Consider the following 20,075-nt stretch of genomic DNA (forward strand, 5'->3'; position numbering starts at 1 on the left):
TTGGAATCAATCTTCTTTTAGGTGACTTGGGATTTTAAATTGTAGTTGAAGTTCTATTCAAATTCCATGAATAAAACTTAAAAGTTAGATCCAAATTGCATGTATATCTTCAAATTTATTGCCAAACAAAGAAAATTCTTGCCTGCTGTAGCAGGGTAATTGTATAAGAAACATAATTTTGATATAACTTGCAGCAGTTTTCACTGTCAATTTCTCTCAACTTGATACATGTACAGAAATGCCGGAACCATTGAAGTTTCATTAACCATTTAAGAATCAACTGATTTCTATGTCCATTAAACATCCCTCACTTTCACCCTGACTTCTGTAAGGGGTTGAACAACTTTTCTTGGACTTAGAGGAACAGCTCTCTTCGGGCTTGAAGGAACACTTGTGGTTTTGTTTGGCTGAAGGCTACTGAATTTACGAACCAAGATTGTAAAACATGGCAAAAACAGTATATAAACCCCTGCCAGGATGAATGGTACAGCAACAAGCCAGCCCAGCAACTGTAAAATAGTTCATTATTGAAGAGTCAGTAGAAGAACACATGTATTCTTGCCTCTCACTTAATCTATCAAATAAAAAGGAAAAATACGAAGGAATAGACGGGAAGCAACATGTGATTACAGCAGAGACCCTTGTCTAATAATTGACTGCAGTAGTAATTTCTTAGATGCAGCATAATCACGTAAATCCCACAGCCATAAAAGATGCTGATAAATTTGCATCTTATCCGTTGGCAAGTTATAATTACTGCCACTTCATAGCACATACTATCTTAGCACTATTACACTATGGATTTAAGGCTCAATAAGTAGACCATCACAGTGCAACAATCAGAAGATAATAGTAATATGAGAACGACAGTGAGGAAAAGATGCTTCAAATGAGAGAACTTGTTTACCCACCGCATGGTAAATGCTCAGCAAGACTTCCCACGAAGCTTTACCAGTGAAGACCCTCTTTAATGCATCTGAGGTCAAAGCAAAATGAGGTCCACCACTCACATATTCACCTAAACGTAGGAAAGGAATCACCAAACTGCAAAAATGGGAGGCACATAAAGAAATGATGATATTAATTATAGACAACACATGGTGAGAGAAAGACCGAGAATCAGATGAAAAGCAAATAACAATGCCACTACTCAGTTAAACAACCCTTCAACATATCCTAATTGTATTACAAGCTAAAAAGCAATCCTTTCCCGAGTGAACCTCAAACTGACACCAGCTATTGTCCCATACAGGCAGACCTAACGTGTGCACGTAAATGTACATCTAGCCTGATGGAAGAATCTCCCTCGCCCCTCAACCCCAACCCCAAAAGTACTGCTGAAGAAGTCATCACAGGTTCAGGCATTTTGAGAAAAAAATTTGATTGTAAATATCATAGGCAGGACATACTGATGACCCCTCCACCCAAGAAGTCAAGAAAGAGAGATCTAAACATTTTTGTCCCCTTAACTTTTTCGCGTGCTGATTTTATTGACAAACAGGTAACAACTTAATATACAATGAGAGAACCTACAGAATGTCAATGCTCAAATTTCTTTGTTAGGGCACTTAAATGCTCAGATTTGTTTTCGATTTGATAGGTTGGAGCTCAAATTGGTTCTATTGCATCAACAACTATGCCACAGTCCCAAAGTAACTCGGGGAATTTGAATCCTCATTGAACATGTTTTTTCATCTAAATTCAACTCATTACCAGATAAAATAATAAAAGTCAAAGACTTGTTAAATATATATATATATATATATATATATATAATAGTAAAAATAATGATAATAATAATAAATTTCTATATTTTTATGATAAGGCCAAAATACTCCTAGAAAAGCAACAGGTCCAAAATCAACCAACTAACAAGACTAAAACTTTTCCTCAACTACTTCTCCACCCCAAATTATGTGGCACAATTGGAATTTCTAGAGAGTCAATTAAGTTTTTCTTTGATCGAAATTTCTTTATATGAATATTTGAAGTCATTAATTAGTCGAATATATAAATTTTATCTCATAATAAGTTCATGATTTGTATATTCGAATTCAGGGTCAAAGTTTAGAAGTTTGATCTCGAAATCTCAACTATGCCACATAAATGGGATAGAGGGAGTAGTAGATATCACATACATGAATCTTCTTCATCCATTGTGTCCTATCATTAATTAAGTCTACATTGATTCCCAGAAAATTAAAGCTCTTTTAAGACAGCCTTCTTCCATATGATTTTAGGTCTACCTCGTTCCCTTTTAACATCTTTACTCATCATAGTCACACCTGTAAAGTGGTGCATCTGAAGAACGAGCAGGACATGACCAAATCATCAATGTTGAGAGGTGCGGAATTCATCATAAAGTAAGTTATATATTTTACAGAGTAAAATATATTTTATCATAAAATTCTTTTGATAATTGTTCTCAATGTTGGGAGGTGCGGAATTCATCATAGAGTCAGTTATATATTTTATAGAGTAAAATATATTTTAACATAAAATTCTTTTGATAATTGTTCTAATCTAAATATTTCTTTAATATTATTTATTATATATTCTATGTATAACATATCTTGGGTTCTTTGGTACATGTATAAATTTTCTTGCATTAATTGTTTTAATAATCTTATATTTTCCATAGTTTCTATCCAATATTCTAAAAAGTCATAGTTCATTTTAATCTGAATCTATTTCTAAATCGTATATATCTATTCTTTCTATATCTAATTCTTGTAAATCTATTTCATACCATTCTTGATTTAATATATCTTCTATATCATGATCAAATATTTTTTCCCAAATAATTCTTTTTATGTCAACAATTTCTATATCTTTAAGTATATATAAGATCAAAGTTTTATAGTTTTTTATTTCATCATACATTATAATCACGTTTATTTATTTATGCAAGTTTGTTTTCAATTATTCTTTCCTATCATATCATAATTCAATTAAATTCATATTAGTCTATTATAAGCTAGAGTATCGTTATCGTGTTTTCCGGTCACTACTAGCATCGTACTTTAGCGGATAATTACTGCTTATCAGCGCCTCAACCTTACGTACTCCCCTAACGGCATCCCTCGCCTACCGGTTTCCACTGTCGTATGGCATAGTCTAGCAGCTTTCGCCCTGTTTCCCGTTTACTAGCAAATTAGAGTTCATGATTCAAATATTTCTAGTATATAATAACTAACAAAAATGTTAATAATCATATATATGATATTCAGGAATATATGAAATTAGTTCTGCATAATTGTTAAACAATATACCTTTGTCTCTTGATTTTCCATGCTATCTAAAATGTCTGACTTGATTTCGGATTTCTCCATTTTTTTTAAACTTAGTTTTTATCTTGAGAGAGGGTTTTGAAAGGGTTTTTATTAACTTAAGCTTTTGTTTGGCATTGCCTGCCTTTCATTTACAATTTGACAATCTATATATACTAAATCCTAAACCTGTACATAACTGCGCCTACTGTATACTTTACGACTTTTTAAACAAAACTTTACAGATGGCCGGCTATACACATTGGCCTTTCAAAAAGGTAAAAGCTATTTACTATACAAAGGAATCTTATCTCTTATTTTACATTTTTTCGAAGATATCTATCCCTTTGTCTGCCACCTTTTTTGTTTATATCTATCTTTATGTATTTTTCTTCTTTTGTCTTTGTCGTCAATTTTCTTTGTCTACTATAACTCTTTTTCTTCATCCTTATCTTATTTTGCATTCTTATCTCTTCATCTTTATTCCAAATCAACATCTGGTATAATGTTATCTTCTCCATTGCATTTGGAACATCTGTGATGTGGGTATTTGTGTCCAATAAGTTTACAATATCTAATTAATAAGTCTTCTACCTTCTCTCATATATCCTCAATGCGTTTTGGCATATGTAGTCATTTCTAATTTTATCTGTTTCTTATATGGACGCACATCCATCTCTATATTTGTATCTCTGCAACACTCGTATTGGGGATACATTGCAGTTTAGCATGCAACATTCACTACATAAAACATTGTTGGTTTTATAACTATTTTGTAGAACCTAACTTTCACCTTGATAAGCATCCTTTTATCACATAACGCCCCAACAACACTTCCCCATTTCAACCATCCGGTTTTAATTGTATAAGTAACATCTTCATCTATCATTCAATTTCTTAAAACAACAAGCCTAGATATCAAAATTGTTTGCAATTAGTGCTGCAACCCTTCTAATCTCATCGCAACTTCACTCTCTCCATACTAACTAAACTTGCAATGCAAAATGGCTGTGTAAATTAGTCTGGAAAATTTAAATACCACACAAAGTTCATGCTTCATCTGGTTGGTGATCAGGAGAGCTTGTTTAACCTAGGAAATAGTAAAGAGAAGAGGTATCTAGATTTTCTCGAGGTGTTTTATGTGTGAGCAAGAGGCAGAGATAAATAGTCATTCATTCATGCATTGCAGAACAACTGCAAATTTGTGGAACATGTTCTACTGTATACTTGGGAAAAGCTGGGTGATGCCAAGGACCTCATTTGAAATGCTGCAAAGTTGGGAAGAAGTGGGAGAAGAGGATCACAAGAAGATTGGTGGACCTTATGTAAAGAAAGAAACCAAAGAAGTCATGATGGGAAAGTTAGCCGTCTCCAGAAGATCAAGATGAAGAGTATAAGTTTTTTGTACTTTTGGTGTAAACAAGATATAGTGGCAGGATAGATTTTTTTTTAAAACATTTCTTTTTTTTTATAACATATAGAGGCAGGGATAGATAGCCTAGTTGATTTCATAGGACAATTATAAAGTTCCTATCTAGACATTGGTCTTAATTATTACCCTCTAGGGCTGTAAATCCCACCCTGTCAGCTTTTAACTGATGGGCCTTTTGGTGTGAATATACAGTTACCATCGTCAAAAAGAAAATGTATTTATTTTATTTTTATTTATCCTAATATACTCGCACTCTCTAAGGTGCTTCTCCACATTTCCAGCATTTGGTTGACACACGTTGTTTTCGTCAATTAGCATAATACTGTCAACAAATAGCATACACCGTAAGACATCATTTTGTATCGTATTAGTTAGCTCATCCATAACTTGGGTAAACAAGCAAAGACTCAATGCTGATTCCTGGTGTAGACCCATTGTGATAGAAAACTCTTTGTATCTCCTACTAATGTTCTCACACTAGCGATCTCCTTCATACATGTTCTTTATGGCATTTGTATATTTAATGCGAACTCCTTTCTTCTCAGCCACCCACCATTATACAGGTTCACTGCTGAATCAACCATAATAAATAGAACAGATGCCAACACTTATGAACTTGAAGTGGTTGCTAAATCCATATAAATGAAAACAACATATTGCATTTTACTAAATAGAATATTAATGATGAACAACAACAGATTCTCCATTCAAACTTATGCCAACAGAAACAGAAGCAAAACTTGCAACATTTCAGCACATACCAGTTCTCTTATTTTATTCCTCAATCTCTTAGATAACACAGAACTCTTTTGTATGTATCAACTCAGAAAATGATGAAAAGAAGTCCGACCAACAAGAACATCTATGGCAGAACCAATTAATCAAATCATGATAGGAATCCGTATTTCATAATGGTTGAGGTCTGGTGAATATCTGTCCAATCATCAAAGGTACTTTGATACCGACTATTTAAACTTTGAGGAGGGGCGGGAGGAGGGGGAGGGTACATCAATCACTGTGACCGAAAAGAGAAGATGTTATTAAACAAAGCCCCTCTATTAAGTACCTCAGCTCAATGGGAGTAACAATGAAGTTGACCAACAACACAGTTGGTGCATGACACAAGGATCCAAGTACTGCAATAGCTACGCCACATAGAAACACAGCAACCCCTGTCAAAGTAAAGTAGATTGTAGGACAGGTAACCATAGCAAAAAAAATATTCCAGTTAATCATTTACAGCCACTAGCCAGAAAGCTAAGAAACCAATCAGAACTTGCAATATTGATGCTTAAAAAAGATTATGTTGATTCTGTTGACAGGTCGACATCATTGAGGTCCTTTCGTCTTGATGAGTAATTAGATTTATGCAATGAAACTTAGAATAAGTCAAAATTTACATATGCATCCCCATCTGTTGCAATTTCCACTACTCATCTGTAGATGATAGTATTTGTTTCCAAAACGTTTCTAAGGTTATGTTTGACTCCATTTTCACACCCAACTCCAAAGATTAATTACTACTAAATCTTTCTGTTTTATATGTAGATTTTCACATAGATTCTAAATTTATTTTAAAGGGATATCATTAACTAATGAAGCAAAAGGAAGCTTTTAATTGACTTTTCGACAATATCTGAGAGCTAAGTTGCTCGAAAGATGTTGCCGCACTTGTGCTGGATCCTCAAAAAATACACTATTTTTGGAGGATCCAATCCCTTGATTTAGAGAGATAAATGTTGGGCTGATAAATAATCATATGTTTTTATCCAATACCACCATCACTAATATTTTCTTTCACGATTAGTTTTAAGCTAACTAATCTGGTAAGACCTCTGAAACTTTAGAAAATCATAAGTCTAATACAAAAGCAATTCAACTATACCGAGTATATGAGCTCAAGACCCAACCAAAGTCCAACTTTTGTCCTGTTTTAATATGTAAGGCACCAAATGTGGAGATTTTGAAGTGCACTCTATACATCTAAATCACATAACATAAATGAGAACGTCAGAAGGAAAATAGATTGTTATTTCATCAGCTTTAGATTAAAACAAACAGATGCAATCCATCTCAACAACATTATGAACATCTTTGTATCCCCTTCTTACAATTTCATGTCCTAACGAATTAAACCCAAGCTAGTAAAAATGTAAAGCTTTCATAGAAACAGCGAAAACAAACTGGGATATTAAAGAGCAACTCCATCTTACCAATCTTAGACAAAATTTATTACTATCTCCCTTGTATGATAGTGTTTGACTTGACACGGTATTTTAGTCATAGGTTAACATGACAAAATAATACTATTAAGGGGTCGTTTGGTTTGCAACAAGTCATCCGATTTGCAACAAGTCATTCGGGGATAAGTTATCCTGGAGTTAGCTATCTGGATAACTTATCCCACTATATATATGGAATAACTTATCCCATCACTATGATATAAATGGTGGGATAAGGTATCCCAAACTTGGCAACCAAACAAGACAAAAGAAAAATTATCCCATCACTGTTATTTTTAATCCCACGCACCAAATGACCCCTTTAAGTTAATCTTGTGCAAGGAGGAGTGTATAAAACATACCACAGATGGGAAAGAGACCCAATGTAGCACCAAGAGCCCCAGAGAATGCCAATTGTTTTGGCTCTGCACCCCTTTACCAAAACAAACAAATCAATGCAAAAATGTTGAATTATAATAAGAGGCTTATTAGAAAAGATTACCTACGAAGGATTTGGAGAAGAGGATCAACGATCTTCTTGTGAGTCCAAGAACCCACTGTAGATCCAATTTGTCGTAACATTGTAATAGATTGAAGACCTCAACTATATATACACTTTACACTCAAATCCAAGTTGAATAACTCACATCATAGTGGATCTAAGTGCAAAAATGTATCTTTCTTATACCTATAATACAACAACAAGCCCTATTAACTACAGAACATGCTTCGCCACTATATGCATTCATTTTAAAAGGAATAAGCGATGCCTTAGGTAGGCCGCTTTGTGAGTTCATATTTTTATTTATTTTTTATTAATTAATGAGAAAGCTCGTAAACACACACGGAATCTAATCTCACCGGCTTTCACGTTCCCGTTATTATGAATATTTTGATTTCACACCAAATTCTAACAAAATTAAAAAATAAAAAGAGGATTTCGTAATATTTGTTTTTTCATTGAAATTAATTTATAAATGGCATATTTTACTTTTGGAAATGTGCATTTGATCAAGGTAGAAAAATTAACTACTATTAAATTCATGTCCATTGAATGAAAACGTGATTTTAAAAAACACTAAATAATACTACAATAATAAAGTCATAGTTTTTTTTAAAAAACACTAAATAATAGTATAAAAATAAAGTCATCTAGTTTTTAAGGGACGTTAAATTTCAAATAAAAATTATTAAATAAAAACGGAGGAAGTGTATAGAATGTATTTAAATATTTTTAAAAATATCACTTGAAAAAATTGAAATTGAAAAATTATTAAAATAAGAAAATAAATAAGTATCTTTTAAAATAAAATTTAACATAAAAACAAACTGAAATAAATAAAATATTACTTTCTCTATCCAATCATATGTGTTCACTAGGCTTTGCAAACTTTGCACACTTCTTAAGAAATTATAAATAGCAAAGTAATTTATTATATCATACTTTGAACATAATAAAATATAATATCTTGAAAATGCAATTAAAAAATAAATATAATTATTGAAAATGACAATTAGAAATTAAGTGTAAAATTATCTACTAGTTTAATAAAATGGACACTCCAAAATATTGCAGTGGACAATTATTATGGGACGGGGGAAATACTACTTATATTCATTGCATTATTAAGATAAATATACCTCGAACTATCGTAAATGGTATGCGGAACCCGCCGTCATCTTTTTGTACATTGATGTCATGCCATCCAGAAACTATATTATATATGTCATTCACTCTAACGAAAGACTAAATAGGGACACGTGACCCAATCTTATTCGTCGATCCGATATTCAATAATGTCAAATCAGTGGATAAGATTATGACACGTGTACGTCCGTTAGTATAAAGGATATATATGCTCTAGTTTTTAGACCGCATGGATATCAATGTCCCAAAAGTATAACGAATGATAACTACATACTCCTTTCATCCACTTTTATTTGTCATTATGCGTTTTTCAAAAGTCAATTTGACTAATTTTTAAAGTTAAATTAAATTAAATTAAATTAATTTGATATTTTAAACAAAAAAATTTAAATATTCAAAAACTATATGAAAAGTACCATAAATTATAATTTTTTGCATATCAAGATGATGAAAAAATATATCTTAAAATATTAGTTAAAATTCTTAAAATTTAACTCAAAATAAAAATCTTAACAAATAATAATGGATATAAACAATACCATTTTTAATAATTCAAAAATATATTTATCCTTTTCCCCATTAATTGATAATGACAAATTGGAGTGGGCAAGCTTGAGTTCAATGCGTCAAAGTTCAAATACCTAAGGTCAAAGCAGAACAGTTCTTGGCCCCAAGAAACCCCGAAGCACAAGTAACTTTTTGCTATTCTCTTGGGGTGTCTAAACTACAAATGGCCTCATTAGTCTAATCCCAAAATAGGTATATATTTATTTTATTAAAAGAGGTTTTAATATCTTTTTAATTATCTAAAGAAGTCAAATTTTATTTTGGTCAAATTCCTTATAGTCAGCAACGTTTTTTTTTTTCTTCTTCATGAACAACTACATTTATGGCAATGATCGGGGTCGATTTTATACTTTAGAAAATAAGGCTTTTGCTTTTTTTTTTTTAGTAAGGCTTTTGCTTTTTTTTTTTTTAGGCTTTTGCTTGAGGCTTTCAAATTTGAAGAACTAAATTTTTAAGAATAAATTATATATTGAAATTAATATATATATATATATATATATATATATATATAAAATTATTATTATTATTACTAGTATTATTATATATAAGGCTTTTGCTTGAGGCTTTCAAATTTGAAATACTAAATTTTTATTAAGAATAAATTATGTGTGTGTATATATATATATTCAAATTTCTTGTATAAAAATACCATTAAAAATAAATTTAATGGAGAATGGTCTTAATTGCTCATCAATTATTTGAATTAGTACAAAACTATCCTTCATCCACCTTTCGGCCCTCAAATATCCCTAACGTTAACCTTTTGACTCAAAAATATCCTTGATATAAACTTTTGGCTAATATTTGCCCTTATCTTTAACAATTCCTCTAAAGTAGAATTATTAAATATCTATTTATTACATTGTCTAATCTGATTGGTTAAATATACACTCTTCTCAAATAATAAAAACTACACATGATTCATATTTGACTCAATATGATTGAAAATGATATTGAAAACAATATTAATTTCATGATATCTTAATATAAACCTATTTTAAATCAATCCTCGTTCATTATAACCCAATTCATAACTGGAGATCTAACAAAAATCGACGCATGCCCTGCATGATTGTCAATTTAAAAAAATTATTATTTATATTAATATAAAATTTTCTTTCAGTTACACAATTGCCTTTGTCGTTTCTTTTTTTTCCAGCCTCTAATTCTTAATTAGGACATCAAGAATTTAAATTTGAAATGAACTTATATTTCATATTCTTTTGATTTGTATGGTGGGTGGAGGTACGAAAATAAGTTATTTTCTTTCTTTAATTTTAAATTTTGGATAGACACAAAAGAAAAAAATGTAGTATACGTACCTAGTTGATTAGTTAAATTACCAGCTATTGAACTAAATATTTACAAATGAATATCATCAGTTTTTCCGCTTGTTCAATCGGTCATTACTTGAAATGTATACTTCATTTTTTGGAACATGTTAAGACTTTTACGCTCTAACTCACCTTCAGAACTCTAAGTGTCGTCGCGCCTAAGTTATCATTCTTTTTCCACTGTCTGATTGCAGTAGGAGTCACGTAGGATGGTTAATCCAGGAGCAGGACCGATAGTTTGCTTAGCCAGAAAAAAATTAAATTTAAAATGGTTGACAATCAAGAAGAAGAAAGGTGGAAGAAGGGGAGGGGGGTGAGTGTAGACGGTAGATGATTATTTTTTTTTTAATTTTTAATTTAGGCTTAATACATATATTATGTCATTTAACTTGGCGTTATTTTACATGTATATCCTCAAACTTTGGGTGTGCACAAATAAACACTTAAACTTGTATAAAGTTGAATAATCACACATATTAGTCTTATGTGGCACAATACATATAGGACACTACGTAGGAATACAAATTTGTCATGTAGGATGTCACATAGGACGTGTGTGTATATTTATTCAACTTTGTACGAGTTTAAGTATCTAGTTGTGCATAGTCAAAATCAAAGTTAAATGACATATTTATGTATTATACCTTTAAGTTACTATCAAACCCAAAATCAGGTCAATCATACCAACTCATAAATTAAGTAATTTAAAATTATTTTAATATAGAAGGCTAAAACGCCCTTAATCTATGAGATTTGATATAAGGAAAAATTACTTATATACGCACCTTTTTCTATAATTTTCATTATTTCCTATCAGTTTTAAGATTTTCCAAAATTCCTTTTTAGCGCAACACAAAATCGTCAGATACATAATTCCCACGATTTTTTTCTCCCTTTTTCACGCCACAAATATCTACACAGTTACCCCCATTAATCCATTTTTGAATTCAAATCTTTTATCTTTCCAATTAATGATTTCAAGTTATTCAAGATGTAGATTTCTTTTCATAACTTCAATTTTCAATTATATTTTTTTAGTTTTTCATCTTCAAACATCATTGATATATATATATATATATATTTCAATACTGGGCTTACCCAATTAGTTAAAGAAGAAAGTATCTTCGACTTCTAAATCGACGGTGAAAAATGCTAAAAATCGAAAAAAGTCAATCTACTATCTAATAGGGACTTAGGATTGAGATTCATGGATGACGTCATTGTTAACAGTGAAAAAAAGATACAAGAGTGAATGATGATAAGGATATGGAGCAGAAGGATGTACATTCGTCTTCTAAAGTTCTAAAGAATTGCATACTCTAGTTCCAGATCTTTCTTCAAAACTAAGAAGAGGATCCATGTAGACTTCTACTTCAAGTGTTCCTTTCAATAATGCATTCTTGACGTCTAATTGTTGAAAGGGCCAATCAAGATTGACTACAATGGTATATTGAACCCTGATTGAATTCAACTTTACAACTAGAGCGAATTTCTCAAGATAGTTAATCCCATAAGTCTGAGTAGACCCTTTTTCTACCAAACGTGTCTTGTACCTCTTCTAAGGACCCATCTTATATCATTTATGTTTAACACCCATTCGTAACCCATTGTTTTCTTTCCACGTGGAAGTTCCACTATTTCCCAGGTTTCATTTCTATCAAAAGCCTTTTATCTCCTCTAGAATAGTCACCCTCCACTTAGGAACATTCAAAGCATCCTACACATTTTTTGGTATCTCTAGTCTAGATAATTGAGAAAGGAAATCTATATAGAAAGGGGACAAGTTTCTATATGACAAAAAAATTGACATGGGATGGTTGGTGACTTTTCTTACCCTTTTACGTTTAGCGATTGGATGATCAAGGTCTAAAGTAACAAGGGGAAAATTAGAATTAGTTTATATAGAATTACCTTGTATATTAGTGAAATCTTGCAGGGTGAACATTTGGTTTTGATGAGAATCCTTGATATATTTTCTTGCTTCCGGTGTCTTCTCATGTAAAACCTATAATTTCTTTGTTCCATGTTCTTGTCATTAATTTTATCATGAAGAAGTTGTATTGTCTCAATTTCCTTAATTTCAATGTTTAAGTTCGGAGCTCCTACCTTATCTAAGTTATCACCAAAAATACTATTTCCCATATCTATCATGAAACCTAGATCGTTTTTTCCTTACATGTGAGGTCAAGAGGATCCTTATTATCCCTCGAATCTTGACGAGTTCCAAAAAAAACAATTGAGATTCAAAAAAAGTGGCATTCATTATAACAATAACCTTCATAGTATTTGGATCATAACACTTGTATCTCTTTTGACTAGGGGCATAGCCAATAAAATCACATTTCTTAGCACGTGGATCAAGTTTACTCCTATTATGATCATGAATATGAACAATACACTACACTTAAAGACTCTCAAGGATAGGTCAGTGGTCAATCTAAAATTAGGAAAATATGTCTTAAACATACTGAAAAGGGTTTTAAAATTTAGATAAGGGGAAGACGTTCTATTAATAAGATAGGTGAATGTTAAAAGAGCTTCCCAAAGAAATTTAGGGACTTCACTTGTGAATATTTAGACCATAGTTACTTTCATAAGATACTTATTTTTTCTCGTAGTTACTCCATTTTTTTGGGGTGTATTAGGACATGAACTTTGGTGCACTATTTCCTTAGAAGTGAAAAACTGCCTAGTTGTTCATTGAAAAACTCTCTCTCATTATCACTCTGAAATATTTGAATCTTCACATGAAATTGTGCCACAACTATAATATAAAAAGCCTCAAACATATGTTTTGCTTTCCTTTTGTCTTTCAATAGGTACACCCAAGTTAGTCCAGTGTGATCATCTATAAAACTTACAATCCATCTATTCTCATTTAGAGTTGCTACCCTAGAAGGTCCTCAAACATCATTATGGATCTAATTAAAGGTTTTGTTGCATGATATTTTTGGAAAGAAAAAGATAAACGTCTATGTTTAGCCATTTTACAAGTTTCACACTCCAAAAAGAATGCACTTTTATTCATAAACAACTGAGGTAACAAAAGCTTCAAACTAGGACGACCAAGTCTATAGTGCCATAACATGTCTTTATTATCAACTAGAACGAAGTTCCAACTAGATGAACTTAAATTTGTTGAATTGTTACCATCTTCATGAAAATAAAGACCTTCAGACACTCTAGCATTGCCAATCATCCTCTCCAAGACCATGTTCTGAAATACACATGAAATAGAATAAAAGATAGAACGACAATTAAGGTTTTGATCAATTTGCTGATATATAAAAGATTACGAGACAATTTTGGAACATGAAGGATATCAAAAAGAGTAAAAAAAGGGGGTTAGTTTGACTGTACCTTTTACGACAACTATTAAGAAGGAACCATCAACAACTTTGAATTTTTTGTTTCCTGTGGATGAAATGTAAGTCAATAAAAAATGGAATTTCCATTTCATGTGATCACTAGCCCCTGAATTTATGATCCAAGAACTAATACCAGTAGAATATGTACTAAAAATAGTAAAAGATACATTACCTGCTTGGAAAAAAGAACATGTTGGAGTAGGAGAACCGGTTTTACTGATTGGAGTCAGATTGGAGAAGTTTGTGCAGTAGCTCCAATTGTTCCTTGGTGAAATGGTGAAATTTCTGGAGAAGATTTCATCCCTGATTCTTTGCTGGTACATTGAAAGACTTCGCTGCCATGGTTTTCTACCTTTTTCAATTCCAATTAGATGGTTATCCATGGATTTTCAACAAGTCTAACGAGTGTGTCAATATTTTTTGCAAAAATCACATCAGGACTTCTTTTTTTGTCATTTTCATTTATTACAGTAACTAGAACAAAATAATCTCTATTTTTTGTTTCCATTTGGTATCTATCTTTAGCATAATATTCCTCCTCATTTCTTCTCTCCTAATCTCAGAAAAGGTTTCCCTCTAAGAGGGCAATGATTTCAAGAATTCAAGAACGAAACTCATCGAATTCTTGGTTCAACCCTGATAGAAATAGATAAACCCTTTCAGTTTCTTCTTTTTTCTTTGCTTTCACGCTATCTTTAGGACACTTCCAATCATCATTATAGCGCTGATCTAATTCTTGCCATAGGGAAACCATCTCATTATAATAAATAGTAACACCTCTCTCCCCCTGCCTAGCTTTCCACAATTTAATTTTTAATTCAAAAATATGAGAAGCATTCTCTAAATTGGAACAAGTCTCTCTAGCGCCTTGCAAACATCCCTAGCAGTGGGAAGAAACAAATATGAATTACCTATGATAAGATCCATGGAGTTTAGTAGCCAAGCTATTACAATGAAGTTTTCTAATCTCCAAGCGTTCATTTTCGTGTCTCCTAGTTCAGGCTTTCTCATTTCTCCAGTCAGGTGTCCAAGTTTCCCTTGGCCATCAATTGCCAAAAGGACAAATTGCGCTCATTTCAAATAATTCTTTTTATTAAGCTTGTGAGAAGTATGCTGAAAAGAAAAATGTGAAGAATCACTGCCTTGGTTTATTAGAATTTGTTTATAGAACTCTCCACTTCTATCGATGCCGCTGGGTGACTTAATTGAGTAAATGTTGTTTTAGTGATAAGCAATACAAGAATGAAATTGCTCTAATACCATGTAAGTTTTGGTATTAAAGTTGTACTATATTATTCATCCATAGAGATATAAATTTATAGTATAGTAAACCAAACAATCTAGCAATCAAATCCCTATTTTGAAAACTTTGAGAATCAAAGAATGATTTTATTGATCTAATATTCTAACTTATTCAATAACATATAAGATATGATTTTGTAAGTTCAATTTATATCCTACAAAAGCCTATCTGATCACACTTAGAGATTTACAAATTAACAACTATATGATACATTAAAGTATCACTCAAGTATGTATCAAATTCATAAACGATGATACATAAATATTAGGGAAGATGGTATGAAAAATACTCCAATTTTGGCCAAAATTGTCATTACAATATCAAACTTTATGAAGGATCTTTTACCCCCTTGCACTATTTAATGTGTATTTTAAAGGGATATAGTTTCAAGGTCGACATATTACTATTTAATAATGGTGCAATTTTTTTGATGTTTACGTTGACACATATATACCTTTAAATTACACTATTAAATAGTGAAGAGGGGTAAAATATCCTTTCAAAGTTCGATATCGTTATAACAATTTAGGCCAAAGTTCAAATATATTTCAGATTTTTTTCTCTAAATATTATTATCAAAAAATTATTTAGTTTGAGGTAAAATGTAAAGATCTTGCAGATATGTATCTGATACAATAAAACATAAAGCACATTAATACATATATTAAATCATGTATGCACAAATACACAATTACCCATTTGGGAAACGAAATTCAAAAAATGACTACACAATATTTTAAAAGGCATGAATGATCCATTAAAGCTATACATTTCTTGAGAGTTTTTGTTTTGTTGTATCAATGCATAACAAGTAAATTGAAAATTCAAACTATTGTCTCTTCACCTCATCGATGTATTAGATCTCTAAATTTTTCCTCAACTCATCGATCTCTTATTCAGTTGCAATGATTGATTTGAGATTCACAAGCCAATATTTTGACCAAACAATTCTATCACTTTTTTTTATCTTTCATACCTCATCTCACTTTCTCAAATTCTAGAATGTCTCAATAAGATCGACATATTCATGTTGTATCAGTACAATTTGTAGCTAAATTTGATTTAAAAATTATTTTTTTTTTTGGGAAAATGGAAAGATGAATTTTGGGGATCTAAAGACACATTACATATACATCAAACTAGTAATGTATCAGTTTGTAATTAGTAATGTATCACGACTTATATGTCAATATACAAATTCATAAATTAAAAAATAGAAAGTATACTTAGCAAATCCAAACAACTTGAATCAAAATTGAAAGGATATTCGATGAACTTGAAGATTCAAAAAAAAAATCGTTTGTCCAATAACAATACCATCACTTTTATATCCTTCATAACTCACCTTGCTAATTCAAAATTTCGACAAAGTTTTGTGAATCAAATCGGAAAGGTTTCTTTGCTGAACAAATAGGGTGATCAATTTGAAAATTTAAATTTCTTTGTTGTGGATTTGCCTATGTATGATTGAGAGTAAGGAGAAACGTAAGCGTAATTTATGAGATTTAATTAGATTTTCAGATCTTATTCCCCTTTAAGCGCAACAGAAGGATTCTTCTTGTATTAAAATTAATGTATGGTGAATTATGTATCCAAAAGGTACAAATTTTAAGAGATTATTGTAATTAGAAAGGAATTGAGTATATGATTTATGTAAGTTATACATGATATAAAATTTAGACTTCATTCACCTTGTAAGTGTGAGCCATTAGAAATCCAAGCATTTTAAGCTACAAAGTTGACATTAAGGACCTGTTAGGCCATAAATTTTCCAAGTAATATTTGGGGAAGTGTTTTTGTCCATACAATTCGTCATTATTTGACAAATATTTCAAATTCTCAAATACTTGTTTTTTTTCTAGTTTTTGGGTCAAATCTCACTATTTGATATATTTTAAAAATTAAAATTTTACACCAAATTTTTATCTTTTATAAAAACACCCACTATATTAATTGTTTGCATCGTATTACATAATTATTTTACGTGAATACCAAAATAGTGATGAAATATTTAGTGAATATGAAAGTGATGATATAGTTATTGATGAAAATGATCAACAATCGGCTCAAGTTAACAAATTCATGTGCTTTATCTACTTCAAGAATATGGAATGAAGCTTGTTGCACTCAATCCAAATTACCACATTGCTCTAATGAACACTACTTGTTGTTTGTTGTAACGAAGATCAATTAACTTGTTACACATACTTATGGTTAATTTTAATAATTTCTAAAACTCATGTATATAAATAATATTTTTTCTTAAAAAAGTAAAATGTATTTTTCAAATAATATTTATGTTAGAACACTAATTAAGATATTTGAGCCAAATGGGCGAATCAATACATAGAAATGAGGATCTTCAACCGCCTATGTGACATGCCTCAATAATGAGAAATATATATATATATATATATATATATATATATATTAAAAAATATGATTTTTTAGATTATTATTTTTACACAATAATATTATGTGTGTGTATATATATATATTGCTATTTATAAGTTACTTAATGAGCGTTACACCTTCTAACCTTTTAATAATATATATAACACCTAGCATTTAGTTTAATAATATAACTCCTAATTATATTCATAACCTTTAAAATATTTACTATAAAAATTATAACTCCTAAATATTACACCTATAAAAATCCACTTTGAGATATTGCATGATGGTCATTTTATTTTTATTTTCCTTATTCTTCATTTTTTGTTTCTTTGATTTGTTAATTTCTTTTGTCTTCTTTGATCTAATTTTTGCAGGAGAGGGATGTATAATGAATAATGTTATATATTTTGCATATTTTGATTCTATGAGGTAAAATGATTTGATATGTCTAATTATCATTATTACTTTTGTTCTATTGTAATTACATATATATTTGATATTATTAGGTTGGATTGTTGATGATACAAATCATGATTCTTTTATAGAAAAAATAATTTGTTCATTTTTTTTTGCTTCTTTTTGTAGTTTTTTGAGATTTTTTTCCTTATTCTTGTAATTTCTACCGACACTGATTGTCTTTATTCACTTTATAAATTTGAAGAATCGAATTTTGTTATGTTGAGAACATGATCCTTCTTTCCTCTTCAAATCATATATAACTAAATATTTTAAATATTTTTGCTTGATTAGTTAACTATAATTTTATGTCTTTTTGTTGTTATTATTGTAAGGATTGTAATTATGTTATGTTGAGAACATGATCCTTCTTTCCCCTTCAAATCATATATAACTAAATATTTTAAATATTTTTTCTTGATTAGTTAACTAATTTTATGTATGTGTATTGATATTATTGTAAGGATTGTTTAGAGTTCTCCGGTTAAACCTCCGATGCAATAAGAGTTGATTGGTTCCTTATCAGATTAATTAGTTAATTGAAAAAACGCCAATATATCTTATTTCTAATTTCGTCTAACAATATCTTCCTCCTCATTAGCTATAAAAATGTTATACAAATACATAATAAATATAAGTAATAAAGAAAGTAATATATCACATCTACCCCCTCAACCTATGCCCGAAATCTCAGAGACACACTTATACTATACTAAGGTCCTATTACTCCACTGAACTTATTTTATTAATAATTTTCTACCCCTTTTTGGATTACGTGGCACTATCTTGTGGGCGCAACGCTGATTGATTTTTCCTTTCAAACTAGTGCCACGTAGGACAATAAAAGGTAGAAAGTTACTTATAAAATAAGTTTAGGGGGTAATAGGACCTTAGTGTAGTATAAGTCCGTCTCAGGATTTCGGGCATAGGTTGAGGGGGTACTTGTGCATTTTCCCTAAAGTAAATAAAATACTAAATATTAAATACAAATATTATATAGCTAAGAATCAAATAAATCGATTCCTCTTATAATTTCGTATTTCACAATCACATAACAATGATATGATAAAAATACATAATTTTAACGTTGCATTATTTTTAATATTATTTATATATAAAAATTATTTATAGGCCAAATGTTTCACAATTTTGAGAATTTAATCAACAAAAATTAATATTTTTAAAATTTATTTTAAAACATCCGTACGATTACATTTTTTTTTATAATTTCAAAATTTTTTCTATTCCTTTTGATTAACTTTTTAATTCTATGTCCCTTTTAAATTTGTTTTTAATCAATTTTTCTCTTAAGAGATATCTCTCCTATAATATAAAATAAGAGAAAAAGTATATACTGTTCAAAATAATAGTAATTACTAAAAATAATGTTTATTATTAGAAGCATATTTGGAGACTTTTATAATTTGAAATTTCTAAAATGATGTAAAAAGAAAATATGTCATATAATAAAATAAATCATAAAAATAGTGGAGGATTTTACTTAAACATATTTTTATTTATTAAAAAAATATGTAACATTTTTTTTTACCTTTTTCCTCTTATTTTTATATAGTTATTTTTAATTTAATTTTTATCATGAACTCACACCTCTTCATCTTTCATAACCTCTATACTTAACTAATACTTATTAGTAATACCTATAACTTCCAACTTTATACATTCATAACCTCAAATTACTTAATGTTTAAATTTGTGACATCTTAAAAGCACATAAAAAAGAATTTCTAACCAAATATATTTATTTTTAGCTTAATTGTCCTCTACTTTAATCTCGTAATGCAAAATATATCAACAAAGACTGCTTTGTGTAATTATTTTTAATTCTAATAAGAATGATACAAAATAAGATATATAAAAGAGAAGGCTAAAGTCATCTGCGGCCCCTTATAGTTGTCTGCATAATTCATTTAGACACTTCAATTAGGACTGATACCTATTGAGCACTTCTATTGTTCAGAATAAGTACATATTTGACACTTTTCGCTGACATGGCAAGGAAGGTGTAATACACATCCATTAAGCGCGTCAGAACGTATTTTAGTTTTTTTTTAATCTCTC

General features: G+C 30.2%; 1 protein-coding gene across 1 annotated transcript; it reads right to left on the bottom strand.

The window, feature by feature from the left end:
* Positions 1–84: 84 nt before the first annotated feature.
* On the bottom strand, positions 85–7,700 carry LOC101255263 (cytoplasmic membrane protein). Its single transcript, NM_001324425.1, is given in 5 exon segments — positions 85–509; positions 912–1,044; positions 5,768–5,873; positions 7,286–7,356; positions 7,426–7,700. Coding segments are annotated over 5 exon segments (603 nt in total). The 5' UTR covers positions 7,506–7,700; the 3' UTR covers positions 85–296.
* Positions 7,701–20,075: the final 12,375 nt, after the last annotated feature.

Source organism: Solanum lycopersicum, chromosome 11, assembly GCF_036512215.1.
Source record: "Solanum lycopersicum chromosome 11, SLM_r2.1".
NCBI classification, from domain to species: Eukaryota; Viridiplantae; Streptophyta; class Magnoliopsida; order Solanales; family Solanaceae; genus Solanum; species Solanum lycopersicum.